Source organism: Sarcophilus harrisii, chromosome 2, assembly GCF_902635505.1.
Source record: "Sarcophilus harrisii chromosome 2, mSarHar1.11, whole genome shotgun sequence".
NCBI lineage: Eukaryota > Metazoa > Chordata > Mammalia > Dasyuromorphia > Dasyuridae > Sarcophilus > Sarcophilus harrisii.
Genome location: NC_045427.1, coordinates 116141188 through 116156208, shown reverse-complemented (window position 1 = coordinate 116156208; position 15021 = coordinate 116141188). Strand labels below are relative to the sequence as shown.

General features: G+C 36.6%; 1 protein-coding gene across 2 annotated transcripts in view; it reads right to left on the bottom strand.

The window, feature by feature from the left end:
- Window positions 1–5777: 5777 nt before the first annotated feature.
- The window catches only part of TGFA (transforming growth factor alpha), a 111334-nt gene continuing 102090 nt past the window's right edge, over window positions 5778–15021 (bottom strand). For both annotated transcript variants that reach the window (XM_023494689.2, XM_031950633.1), the window contains exons 5-6: window positions 10555–10664; window positions 5778–7185 (exon numbers count right to left, since the gene is read on the bottom strand). In XM_023494689.2, coding sequence (XP_023350457.1) covers window positions 7178–7185; window positions 10555–10664 — 118 coding nt within the window. In that variant the 3' untranslated portion in view covers window positions 5778–7177. The remainder of the gene's footprint in view (window positions 7186–10554; window positions 10665–15021) is intronic.

Here is a 15021-nt window from a genome sequence, read left to right as displayed (position 1 = left end):
AACAGAAGACCCTTGACTATCCCTACTATTCCTTCTCTTCCTCTGTGGGTAGTGCTTTCTTTGTTGGTCTATGAAACAAGGGTGAGAATATTAAGTGACTTCATGAGGCAGGAATGCACCAGTTCAGCTCCTGGTCACAGTTGCCCTGGATTACTCTGCCTGTGCCTGTGTGTGATATTCCTAACAAAATTCCAAGAGTCACAGGTCAGTAAGAGAAAAATCCAATGGGCAAAGGCAATAATAGAAGATGGAATTAGAGTAAACATGATTATATAGTAGGTTTGTGTTGAAGGGCTCTGGGACTCATGGTATCTGGAGCTATCTAGAAAATATCAAATATATCTAAAATCAGACTATGTTCTCTCTCCCTCCTTCTAAAATGTCTAACTTTGTCACTAATTCCTTATATAAAAATTCTATGTTATGAGAGATGGCTATCTAGGATGGGTGATGGGAGAAAATGAAATGACGTAAAAACAAAAGTTATCAATAAAAAATTATTTAAATTATTTTAAAACTTCATTATTTGACTTTGGGCAAGTGTTAACTTTTCTATGCTTCAATTTTCTCATCTGTAAAATGGAGAAAATAAGCACACCATTTTTCTTACCTACCTCATAGTGGAGGTTAAAAAAGAAATAATAAATGGAAAAGCTTTTTCTAAAAGTAGAGAAAAAATAAAATCAATAAAAGACAAGTACTATTGTGAGGCATTACCCTGATTGGCCTATTTTTGTTAAAAAATGACAAAATGGGGAAAATCCACTGAAGTTTTGCCTGCTTTTACCTTGAAGTTTTCAGACACACTGATTCTTGTCCTAAAACAAAGTATGTTAGCTCTTGAATAAGTCAGAACTTTGCCTTATTTATAAAGATCTTGATACCTGCAATATGATTTTGCTCTACTCCTAAGTTCTCTGTTGATGAGTAAATAAAAAAAAATGGAAAATATCTCTTTCATACCTGTTTCACTTGATCCCAACATCCTGACCAGTTGATACTTAATTGTTGTAAGGGAGTTTGGATGTGAGAAAGTGAGGTAAGGTAATAAACAGGTAAGATCTGAAGACTCAACGGGCAAAAACAATAATAGGAGAAACAAAGATGAAAGTTAGAGTAAATAACAGGTTGGAGAATAGGCAGATGATGAGGAGAAGGTACGAATGAGCAAAGTAAGACTTTTTGGTCAATAGTTCAGGAAAACTATCAGAAATTAAAGAGGACAGGAAAAAGAGGTCAGAGAGATGGGTTAGCTGTGCCTCCACACATCAGAGGATAGTTTTCTGGCTTAGCTAGGAGCTCCCTTCATAGTCCAGAGGTCCAAGAGAAAAAATTACTCTTAAAATCGAAAGGCATGGGGTAAAGTCTTAGCTTTGCCATGGCCAGTCCTGTGGATACTTTCTATGAATGTCTTGGATGATAACAGCATAGATGGCATGTTTATTATATTTGTGGATGACTCAGCTTTCTCCTCTTCAAAATGGGGATGAAAAGTGAATTAGACTAGGACTGGATAATCTTGAAGCCCTAACATCTTGTGGCTCTAAGAAAGCTTTATGCACCAAATGAGATTATATTAGAAAGATCAACATTTTCAGAACCATAAAGTATTTTTAAGGCTTTAAAATAAGATTTGAAGGCAGAGGGAACCTTGCATCCATTATTTTACAGATGAAGAAACAGAGGCCAAGAGGGATAAAGTGAATTGACTGAGGCCACACAGCTAGGGTTTGAACTCAGGTCCACTGACTTTCAAAACTTTTCCTAATGGACAAAGCTACTTTTTGAAAAGAAAAAAATGCCACTTGCCAGTTCTTATAATGTTTATTTTAAAGGAGACACTAGGGAATAAAGAAGAGTACCTTAGTTTCAATAAGCCTAAAGAGAGAATCAGAAGTTCAAGGAGCCATCATTAGAAAGGACTTTAGAAATGATCTATTCTAAGCTTCTTCCTTTATAGGGGAGGCCTGCAGCAGTGACATGATATGAGTAGGGTCATTTAGCTAGCAAGCAGAAAAGCCAATATTCAAACCCAGATCCCCAAATTCCAAATTCACTATGACACTCACACTTCCCCCAAATTTCAATCAAAAGATCATTTACTATGTATAATTAAATTGGAAAGTGAATAATGGAAAAAGCCTATTGATCCACCTTTCCCGAGAAGCTTTTCCTGACTTTTATTTTCTCTCTGAAGCCCAATCTATTTGTTTTTGACATTTCACACAGTTCCTATTTGCTAAATCACAGGCTGTTTCTACTGGTTTATATTTATGTTTTTGTGTGTATATATATATATATATATATGTATGTTTGTCTCACCAACTTTGTTTTAAGTTCCTTTAGGATAGGAAGACTGTTTTATACTTTTCCCATAAGGAGCTTACACAGTGCTGGATGAAGTATGTGTGTTCAGCAAATCCTTGGTGGTTGGTAAAAGTCCCCTTTGCAAGAATTATTTCATTGATTCTAGGGAGCAGTTAACATTCCTTATCAATTTTTAAAATCCTTGTAGTTCAGCGATGATCACTTCACTTATGTTTACATTAATATTTGTACAATAAAAATTCAACACTGTTGCAAAGATACACCAAACTTATTTAAAAAAAAAAGTCCCAGTCATGTTTTAGAAAAAAAAAGAGTTCATTCCTTCATCCTTCAAAACAAGATACAGTACAATCAAACCACAGTGCACATTTCTGGAAAAACACAAACAACTGCATTTTATATTGCTTGCTCCTCTTTAAATAACTAACTTGGATATTGAGGAAAAGAACTGCCAATCACATTAACATGTTACAGAGATCAAAATTAATTTACCACACAAAATAAATTAAAACATTAAATATTAACTTTTTCAGTGCAACATATACAGAAGAGAGAGTTAACCATGACTAAAAAGCATCAGGCTGGCTATATAAACCTAATAAAGAGAATGATAAGTTGAACATTTTCATGATGGGTTAGTAAAAAGCTACAATGAGTAGTTCTTAGTTCTGAGTGTGGGCATCTATTGGTCTTTCGGTCTGTCTGGATACTCTTAGGAACTTTCAGAAAGACTGGCTTCATCAGTTACTAGGAAGAACTATGGTTTGCCTTTGAAAACATTTTAACATTAACATAAGTGCTTACATCATTTCTGCAAATGGATACCTTAGGTCTCTCTGGCCTTTGAATATTCCCAACCCCTTTGGCTAGGGAGGGTGGGAGACATCAAGGCCTGGAAACTTGATGTCTGTCCCTGGCAACATTGTGTGGGTAAATAACAAACAGCCCATACACAAACTGAAAACCCTGTCCCCAGAAGACTAGCTTATTGATGCAATGCCCTTCCCTACAACTGAATATGGAAAGTCTCCCCAAAAGAAGCAGTAAAGACAGACTTCTTAAGCCCAGTGTGGGAGCAGGAAATGTCAGCAATCAAAAGCTTTTTTGGGCCTATATATCTAGATTCTCTATTGGAAAAAGGCTTAAATATTCCAACTCTCTCTCTGAGGTCAAATTACAATCCTGTTCCTTGGTCCCTGGGCCAAAAGAGGTACCTTTTTTCTGGGTCAAGATTCTCATCTAATTTGAAACAACAAATCAGGCCAATGTATCACTTGGGTTGTACCATGTTTAATGAACAATGTTTAATGAAATTTTGCTATTGATCTGTGCAGAATACTTGGGTTCTCTTTTCCAAGGCTCTTTTGAATCTTCTTTGCCTAGTGAAAACCCAATTAGACATTAGGGCTTTATGGACCTCAATGTTGGTTCTGTTCAAAGCATTTGCTAAGTGGACATGAGGATTCAACTCATGAAAACCCTAATGGATGGCTAATCTTCTGTAGTATGGAACCAGTAGAGATTAACAGGAGGGCACAGAATGGACAAATTTTAACCCAACTGGTAAAAGAAAACATCAAGATATTTTTACAGTCAAAGTCAGAAATATCATTGCCCAAAATTGTACATTAGCCAAATGCTTATCAGTCATCCCCTTTTTAAGGAAGGAATCACCAACTATGAGCCTCAGTTGGAGGAGAAATCTATCAGTTCAACTCCAGGTTCTTTAAAGGGTCATGAAGAGGAAAGACAACTGAATCCCTCTCTTTGAAAAAAGTCCCAGTCCTTACTCATCTAATCACTTCTTTTCTAGAATCTTTAAAGATATCACCAAAGAAGCATTTATTAGAGGGTGCTTACTGTATGGCTAGCACATCTAAGGGACAGAACAAAACCATGGGGAGAATGGACATTCTATCATGATTCAAGAAGGCACCTACATAGCACAAGAATCAAAGTGTTCACTGATCCCAAGCCAGAACCCCTTTACAGAGAGTCATGAAAGTTCCACCTGGTTTCACTGCCTGCACGTACATGGTGGCTGATTTCAAATGATAGCTAACTCTGGGCTACCAGGAAGGCATGCAGATACTCAGAGAACATACAGATAATGGTGATAGAATTACACACAGGAAAATGCTGCTTCGAAGCAGAACCACCAAATCCCAAACTTGATTTTTGTTAGTCCATCTAGGAAAACAAATACTTCATGCTGGTGGTACTTGAAAAAAAAAATTTTTTTTAAAGAAAACAGAGCTCAAATAACTTCTGCTAAACTATGAAGAGACAAATTTGCTTTAAAATGAAAATGCTGGCCCAGGTTAAAAACACTATTGTAAATCTAATTTCAAATTATAACTTTAAACCTGCACTTTTATGAGTCTCTCCTCTGCACAGACATCTTAACCTCCTAGGATGTTTCTAGGATGGGGAGAAAGAATATAAAATAACAAAATGTCCTGTGGGTCTGGTTTTGAATAAAGAATCTGTGATAGTTCCTTACCCCAAAACACTCATGGCTCATATGGAGGCTCAGGGTGCTTGCCTATAAATTTGAAGCTGATGCTTTATGTTTCAATTCCAGGGTAGAAACAGGGAGAGAGTGACCTAGAGTCAGGAGCTCCTTTTGTAGCAAAAGTTCCAACCTCTCAAGTCCTACCTTTGGAAACATATCTTTTGGATTACATAAAGAATTAAGAGGGTTAGGAGAGAAAATAGATGGAACCTCATCTTCAATTTCAGAGATTCCAATTATGATAATAAAGGAAATAATTGATGCTCCAGCATTAAGACATGGGTGATGGTACTACAGTTCTTAAAAAAAAAAAAAAACAAAAAAAAAACAAATAGGGGCAGCTAGGTGGTGCAGTGGATAGAGCACCAGCCCTGAAGTCAGGAGGACCAGAGTTCAAATTTGGCCTCAAACACTTAACACTCCCAGCTGTGTGACCCTGGACAAGTCACTTAACCCCAATTGCTTAGCAAAAAATAAAATGAAAAAAACAAGTAAACTGAGAAGAGGGTTAGAGACTGGAGAGGAAATATGATGGCAAAGGAGGAATCCATGATAGGACAATCTCAAACTATCTTTATTCATTTAACAGAATTCTTTCAAGATTTGAGGAGCAGAATATATCGAGTATATGTCTCTCATTTTGCAAAGACTAATGAATAAATAGTATCCTGTATATAGTACAGTAAATTAATATGATATATTTATCTACCTCATTATAATTCTATCTTGAAATTTTAACTAACAAAGTCTAATGATATACAAGATATCTACCACTGTTCATTCAGGGATGGTAACTGCATCCTAAGCCAAAAGTACCCTGCTGTCCTCTAAGGGGAAAGTCTGGTCCAAAAAGGGCAAAGAGGCCTATCTGACATTTATTTATTATTTTTAAAAAAGTTATCCTTAATGGAAAACAGAAAAATCACTAGACAATTTTGATTAATGGCTTGAAAATAAATAGGAAAGGTAAAGATTCCCAATTTTAAAATAAAGCAACAAACTGACTGAGTTACAAATGGAAAGTAAGTGACTGGCTCTCCTTTTCCTGGATCTGGCCTGAAATTTCAAGGATGTTTGGCTAACCATCAGTTTCCAAATACAACCAAGAAGATTTCTCCAGGGGGCCGTCAACATTTTGTTTATTTTTTAAATAAATGGGTAATTTTTTATACACGTAGCAGAGCTTACTTATCCTATACACACACAGCCAGAATCTATCTGCCCACTCACTTTCTCTAGAACTGGTGAGTTTTCTGTTTGCTCCTTGCAAGTTATCCCATCTAGAATAAGACTGAACCCATGGGATGGTTTAGGGTCTCAAAGCTCAACTTTTAAAATTTCAGTTATGCATTTTTGCCCCTTGTGATATGGTTTGTGGTCTTCCTCCTCAGAGATGAACAATTAGGATGCTAGAAATACCCTCCCTGATCAAAAGATGCAAATATATTTTTTATGAGCTATAACTTCAGTCTGTAACTAAACAACAGCAGAAGTAGAAGATTTAAAAAGATTGTGTGTATGTGTTTTACACTGATTTAAGAGATGAAAAATGAAAATCTTTCATATCTAATAAATTAGAAATTATCACCGTTGGAAAAAAACAACAGCAATTGAGGGTTTACAGTATCTATTGGTAGATTCATCCAGGACTCAGAGGGTTAAAGTCTTAAAGGTTCTATAGCTAGAAAAGACAATTCCTCTTAAAACTGGTTGTCGTTCCATAATGTAAGCAGCAACTCCATTTTATCCACTTTCCCTCATCAAAAAAATGAGACAGAATTGTAACAACTTGAAGGAAACTCATGGTTCCAAGTGGATTCCCAAACACCACAAAAAGGTCATGGGTATGGACGGACAATCCAAAGACAAAAATGAAGCACAAATGGACAAGAAGGGGGGAAAAGAGGAAGAACTTCGGATTGAAATTCATTCCTGGCAGCACACACACACACCTGCACCAAACTCAAACGCCTCCAAACCTGCACCCAATTCTGCTACGTAAACAAGAAGTCAACACTCTTTGTCATTCCTTCCAGGACCATCCGTCATCCAGCTCCAACAACACAGTCTTAAGGGTTTCGTGGTCTGCCGATTTCCATCCTCAGTTCATCCAAGTAACCCCAAACAGATGGGATTCTCGAAGAGTTTAAAAGCCCAGCAAATAATAAAGACGATGCATAGGAGTTTTTGAGGCAATGCAGGAAAAAAAAAAATGCTTGCTAGTATGTCCCCAGCAATAATTGCTTCCATGGAAAAATGCACTTCTTTAGAAGAGTCCTTTCTCCTGTATTGGGCAGCAGCAGTCCAACTGGCTGTATCCCCAGTGTCCTTCCTTCAGACCACTATAAGAAAAGAGAAAAACTACATTACTGTGAGCTTGGAACTCTCTCTTCCAGTTGTTATCCTAAATGGGAAGTCATCAGGAAGGAACTGACTTTCAAGACGGAAGTTTGGAACAAACATTAAAAAGCTATCAATTTATCATCAATATTATGCTTGTAGGCTATTAGACTTAAGTCCCAAGTTTTATTGCATTCATCTTCAGGAGGTTGTTAAGAGAATAGAATAAGAATTTACATAAAAACATTTGTAAACCATGTAGTGCTATATAAACGCAAGTTATTGTTATTATGATTATTATGAAGGAAATAGGCAAGGAGAAGGAGTGATAGAGGAAGAAATGTAAGGGGAAGAGGAGGAGAAGGAAGGGAAGAAGAAGAAAGAAGGATAGGGAAGGGGGAGGAAAAGAAGAAAGAGAAGGAAAAGATAGAAGAAGGAGGAAGAAGAGGAGGAGAATAATGAAATTGGGAAAGCAGAAAAACCCTCAATTGCTAGACTGAAAAAATAAATTGAGTACATAAGAACAAAGGACCATCCATGCTCTTGTACTTACCTTTAAACCAGTACTGCTTAGCAGCCAACCTGGTAACCTCATGGGCTTGTCAGGTGCCCAACTTAGAAGAGCATAGAATTTATATTTGGGATCAACATTAGAGATCATCTGGTTCAATCATCCTCCATTCAGAAACAAAAAAACAGAGGTCCAGGGAATAAAAACAATTTGCCAAAGTCATCCAGAGTTGGGATTTGAATCCTAACTCTAATGTTTCTGACACTATACTACCAGGTCCAAATCTTCTTGAGGTCTGCTCACAGCTGTGAAGGTCTGTACAAGGCCATTACTCCCATAGGGAAATGAATTGTACCCTCTTTCTTTATCTATCTTCCAGAGATCCTGAGAACTCCTAGAAATGAGCTAATATGGATCTGGTCTTCAGGACCTTGGATTCACCCTTCCCACTCTTGTGGTATCTATTTCAGTGACTATTTCCTGATTGGCCACTATCAGAAAGAAGGAGGGAACAGGGTATCATGGCTTCTGCTTTTGGCAGTACATAACATCTACAATAGATTAGAAATTATTCTTGCTTACAGTGCACTGTTCACATTTGGCTTTCCTTGAAAAGCCATAGAAATCAGTCATTAATAAAAAGCTTTGGAGTTGGAAAGGAAGGTTAAAGCATAGAACACTGAGTTCAGAATTGCAAGAGACTTGAGAATGCACAATATTTAGCATGCTAGAATGGGAAGAATCTTAGAATGTGAAAGAACTACTGAATCAAGATTTTTGGACTTTAAATCTAGTATTCTTCCCACTACAATGCTCTGCCTTTCAATGAAGTTAAGGAGAGAGTAGGGAACACCAAAAAGGAACGAGATACTATGCATTAAAAACAACTGCAACAAAACTAATTCTTCCTTCAACTAATAATTTTCTAACTGGATGCTGGGTCTAAAGGGGAGGCAAACATTTACTAGTTTACTAACTTACTCAGTGGAATGTCCTGGAGAGTTAATGAAGGTATGTCTGTGAAGGAGTGGGGTTTGTATGTCTGTCCTGGGTTTTCTCCCTAAGGCAGAAGCCTAAGATGGTACACCAGGAGATAGGAGACTCAAGAGAGCCTGATTTGAGTTCTAGCTTTGGCAGTTCCTAGCTGTGTGATTCCCCTTCTTTGAGAACAATAAAATGAAAGGATGGGAACTTTTAAGACCCCCTTCTAGCTTTTAACAAGTTTTTCTGTGATGTTATCTCACTACAACTGAAGCACATCACTTCATGGCCTCAGCTTCCCACATTTTAGATAAAAGGTCAGCATCATTTACTATTCACTTATTAGCATTACAGGGATGAAATAGCCAGCCCTTCCCAAAAGGAATGTGAATATTTCTGTATGTCACTTCTGTTTGTCACTATACATACAGGGGAGCATAATTATGGGTAACAAATATTCCTCAACTTTCTCCAACTACCTATACATCTTCTGTTTGAAAATGCTTACCTATATCCAATGAACTTCACTGTAGTTTAAAGCTTATCCTGACATTCATTGAGTTCAGTTTATTAGAATCACAATTGGAGGGATTTGTAAATAACAGGGAGAAAAGGAGTTGCCAAGTTTTGGAAAATCCCAAATCTCAGATCTATCTCTGGACAAATCTCTCTTCTATTGTTCTATATGATTTAGAGGTAAAATTTCAAAAGCAATTTTAAATTATATGCTTCTAATTGAATTAATCAACAGGTATCTCATCAAAACTTCACTTTCAAAACTTTACTTTATGTTGAGGGGGATTTTGAGAGTTTATTTTTTCTGAAAAATTAAATTTCAAATTTTAAAATGGTTGGGGTGAGTACTTTAATTACTTTAATACTGATGAGACTGTTGTTCATGCATTTTAATCATGTCTGATTCTTTGTGACCTATTTGGGATTTTGTTCCAAAAGTACTGAAATGGCTTGCCATTTCCCTCATTTTATTTTACTAATGAGGCAAACAGGGTTAAGTGACCTACCCAGAGTCACTAGTTAGGAAGTGTTTGAGGCCAGATTTAAACTCAGGAAAATGAATCTTTGCGACTCCAGACCTAGCATTCTGTACACTGAGCCACTTAGCTACCTAAAATTAAAGATCTATAGAATCTAAATCCCCATGTATTTAGCTTTTCTTGTCAGTTTCTTCAGTCCTTTAGAGACATTTAAAAATCATAACTGTTTATTAGTCCATTGAGTGAAGGTCACTTCCTCTCCCACATTCAGAACTCCCAAAATTATTATCCCCCTCCTCCATGCACTCTTTACTCCAGCCAAACTAAACAAATCTCATGTACTTAGGCTTTTGCTTATCCTGTTTTCTAGGCCTGGAAGAACCTCTTTCTTTTAAGCTATCAAAGTCCTACCCATCCTTCAAATCCAACTTAAAGGCCACTCTGATCCCCTACTGAATAATAACTCCTCCCTCCAAACTTCACAGAGAATTGTGTGTGTATCTCTTTAATGCACTTACATAATATTGTGATTTAATTATTTGTGCTGGTGTCTTAGCTTCTTATTACATTGTTAAGTTCCTCCAGGGTAGGGAGGGACATTGTCTCATCTAAACACTGTGTCTCCCCAGCAACCTCAGAGTGTTCTGCACTCAGTAGGTACTTAATGTTTGTTGACTGAGACAGGTTGATAAAAGCTGCCAAATACGTTCAACCTCATCTATGTAATACATACACAAATCAGAATCAAACTGGTTAAAAAAAATTAGAAATCAACCTTCCTTCCACTGCCTCATTTCTATTTCCCTTCCAAGAAAGAAGCTGGATATTTTCTTTGCCAGTTGGGATCTCCAAACAGAATACAGCCTCAGGACATTTGTGCTCACCTGTCTCTGAGCGGCAACAGGTTGTTCCTCCCTTCAAGAGGTCACTGGGCTTCTCATGTTGACAGACAAAGCCCCGACACCATTCACAAGGCCTCCTTATTCGACAGCAGCTGGAATATAAGAGAGGCAAGAAGAGAATTTGAACACTGACTTAAGCTATTAACAGCAGCCAATAGCCACGTCCACGCCTGCCCCAGAAAGGGAATGCCTGAACTTTGTCTCCCTCCTGACTAGGGCTGAGAGCACATGGGCATTATGAGAATCTTAATATGTCTGTAGTATTTGGGGGACAGTGAGAAAAGGGGAGAGGAAATAGAGGCAGATTATAAGTCAATAAGGAAATGGGTTGCCCAAGGAGGTAGAGAATTCACTTCTTCAAGCAGAAACAAAATGATTCCTATCAGAGATAGTGAAGAAGGTACTTTGAATTGTAAACATGGTAGATTAGAATGATCCCTCAAGCTTCTCCTAACCTAAGATTTAGTGAAATTTCCATTCCCTCCAGTTATAAATATACTTGCGTCAATTTATGGAAGTATCAGAATCGCTTTCTCATTTCTATAATGTTTTTATAGAAGCATCCTCTTATTTTTCCCAGAGGACAGCATACCCAGCTGTATCCCAGATAAGAGAATTGTCTTCATAGATAAACATTTTGAAAGGTCTCTGGATGAAGTTGAAAGATTCTGTTTAAATAGAGCACTACTATTAAGAAACAGTTGCTAAGGTGGGCAGCTAGGTGGTGCAGTGGATAAAGCACCAGCCCTAAAGTCAGGAGGACCTGAGTTCAAATATGACCTTAGACACTTAACACCTCCTAGCTGTGTGACACTGGGCAGTCATTTAACTCCCATCTGCCTCAACAAAAATTTGAAAAAAAATAGTTGTTAAGGATGAGACTGAGAAACTATTCCAATAACATCCCTTTCTTTACTTTTTTTTTTTTTTTTTTTTGCTGAGGCCATTGGGGTTAAGTGACTTGCCCAGACTCAAATAGCTAGGATATGTTAAGTTCTGAAAAGAGATTTGAACTCAGGTCTCCCAGACTCCAGGGCTGGTGCTCTATCCACTGCACCATCTAGCTGCCCCATTTTCATTCCTTTCTTTTTTTTTTTAAATTTTTTGTCCAATATCATCCATGTCATATCTCTTGAAGATTTTAGGAAGATGAAATGAATGAATATTGTACACTTCTTTAGAGTTAAGAAAGGCATTTGGATAACTCATAGGAAAAGCTTGGTGGGGGTGGGAGGTAGATCAAGGAAATGAGTCACAGTTTTGTATTCTGGACCACTAAGAAATCCTGATGACCCAAACTATCAGGTCTGTGAAAAATTGATATATTTGTGGACATGTGTCATCACCAGAGTATTGCAAGGTCAGAGTTACAAATAATAGATGTAGGGTCAGCCTACTGTTCCTGTAAATTTAAATTGCCTTATTCTTTGAATAAAATATTAATGAATAAATTGTTTCCCTGGGATCAGCTGGAAAAGGGTACTTATTAGTATGTGAAGTCCCGATGTACAAAGCCCTGGACTTGAAGAAATCAGTCAACTATTACAGAATCCAGAGGTAGAAGAGAGCTTTGAATTCACTCAAACCAAGATTCTTAATCTTTACCACATCACTTTGGTGATAATGTTGAAAAGGGAATTTCATTCATTGAGTGTCAGATTATCTAGTCCAACCCTTCATTTTACAGATCAGAAAACTGAGTCCCAGAGAAGGAAACAGAATCAATGATGTAAAATCTCAGTGAGATCAGAATAGAGTCAAGATCTCAATCCCTTATCTCCTTTCCAGTACTGTGCTCTTTCCATTACCCCACATCTGTCTCTACTGATGATGTGTGAGAAGGATTTATAGGAGCAGATGACGGGAAGAAAGAAGCTGAATTCTACTAAGTAGGAAAACTAAAGAGAGTATTAAAACTAACTATGGCTAAAAATAAGAACTAAGATAAACTGTTATATTAGTCTATTTTGTCTTAAAGGAACATCAGATTATGTTGAAAGTTGACTGAGAAGGTTTCTGTAATTTATAGAGAAGATTCCTATGGAACCAAAAAATGTCCATGGCAGGGAGTAAAGATCAGTTTCATGATCCCAATATAGGGTATATAGTCTATTTTCTATCAACCCATACCTTGTATCTATATTTCTTTCTTTCTTTTTTTTTTTTTTTTTATTTAATAGCCTTTTATTTACAGGATATATACATGGGTAACTTTACAGCATTAACAATTGCCAAACCTCTTGTTCCAATTTTTCACCTCTTACCCCCCCATCCCCTCCCCTAGATGGCAGGATGACCAGTAGATGTTAAATATATTAAAATATAACTTAGATACACAATAAGTATACATGACCAAAACGTTATTTTGCTGCTTGTATCTATATTTCAAAGCTCAGCTCAAATTCTGTGTCTTTTATGAAGTCTTTGGAGATTCTAGTCCTTGCTTTCCATCTGGATATCTGTAGCATGATAGTCTGGGATTCATAGTTATGGTGTGGTTTTTTAACTCTATAAATGTCTTTCTCTTTCTAGAGTGTTTTCCCCTGAAGGTAATTTATTGAGTTACATGTGCCACATTTGTTTTACTTTTCTTGGTGGTTTGGTTGTTCAGTTTTTGAAAAGGACTAATAGTGTTACTATGTATGTTAGAGTTAAGTTACTATGTGTCTGACTCTAGCTGATCAGACTATCAAGCTCAAAATGCTCTACCACAGGTCAGGCACACATAATTGATGTGAACAATTGGGGTGGATTCTCAAAAATCTGCACATCTTTTCTTTCTCTTGAGCGACTTCAATTTTGCTTTGCTCGTAGAGCACAGCACCTTTTCTGATAAGGGCACTACATCATGCTGGATGATCCTGTGCTAGTGTCTCACATCATGCAATCAATTCTAAAATTCTTGAGAGAGCTATTGATAATGTCTTTATATTACTTTTTCTGATCACCATCACCCACCGTCTTGGATATCTGAAAAGCAAATTATTTGTTTGTGTCTTGCTTTCTTTGTAGGAATACTTCAAATATCTCCTTTTTATTGAATGTCCACCTTTTTTTCATTGATCATTAGGTTCAGATTTGTGAAGTGTATCACCTTGGGTTGATTACCTTTTGAGTATCTTTGCTCTTTGGAACACATCATTTCATAATCTTCTGTAGTTTCCAATAGGTATAGAATAGTCTTATATTATTCAGAGTTTTTTTCCTTTACATTTGAAAGTCTTTCTCCAAGTATAAGAAACTTGAAGAACTGAACTGTTACATTTAATGACTACTGTCTTTAACTGTGTTAAATAACACAGGGTTCTTTTAATAGGTATTTTGTTTTCTGTGTTTAGATATTCTGGGTACTTTTCATATATTATTCTTACATTTTGGTGTTCAACTTTTGCAATGTGTCATATTCTGGGAGACTGATTTTCTTTAAATTACCTCTACATACATATTTTTCTTAAACAATGATCATATTTTCTTTCAATGCTACTGGTTTTGTTTTCTCTTCTTCCAGATTGTCCTTCATTTCTATGTGTATGCATGCATTTCTAATCAGTTGTTCTCTCTTTGATGAGATACTATTAATCATTTCTACTGTGAAGGTCATAAATTATGCTGTCATGATTCTTATTTCATTCTTGAATCTTTCAGAAACATACTGTGGTATAGTTCTATACTCTTTTGGGAATCCACAGGGCTCTCTGAATATTCAGGTGTTGATTCATTTTCCTTTGTCATACAATATTCAAAGATGTTTGGACTCATTTGGATGACCTGGAGGTGACTTTTCCTATTCCTATTTACTTTCTCAAGATTTTTAATGGAGTTATCTTACTCCTGAGATCTTTGGTAATTTCAGCATTTTCTTGCCCTTATATTCCCCTATCTGTCTCTGGGTTGTTCACTTAAAGTAAGAACCCCTTTTATAGTGGAAAGAGTCTTGGTTTTAGAATTAGAAGAACTTTTCTCATTCTACTGTTGCCTCAGTGCTGTGGCATTATGCATGGTACTAAACTTAAGAGGTCTCAGTTTTTTAATTTTTAAACTGAAAATAACATGGCCCCTAGAATCCCTTCCAGCTCGAAAAACATATGCTTCAGTGACCCGAAAAAAATTAGTATACTATCTAAAGTATTTTAAGGAGTAACAATCTCAGGATGGATTATATTGACTAAGAAGGAATTAAGAGGACTTCCAACTCTGCTATTTATTAATTATACGACTGTGGGCAAATCGATTAATGTTTCTAAGCCACAGTTTTGCCACTTGTAAAATAAATGAATTGCACTAGGTGATTTATAAAATCCCTCCTAACTCTAAAACCTATGATTATATATTGTATCATGCTGAAATGAAGCTATTTTTTTTTAAAGTGCACAAAACTTAGCTTAGATCAGTGGCTCTTAAACTTGTTCTTAGTATCCCTTTATACTACTAAAAATTATTAAGGATCTG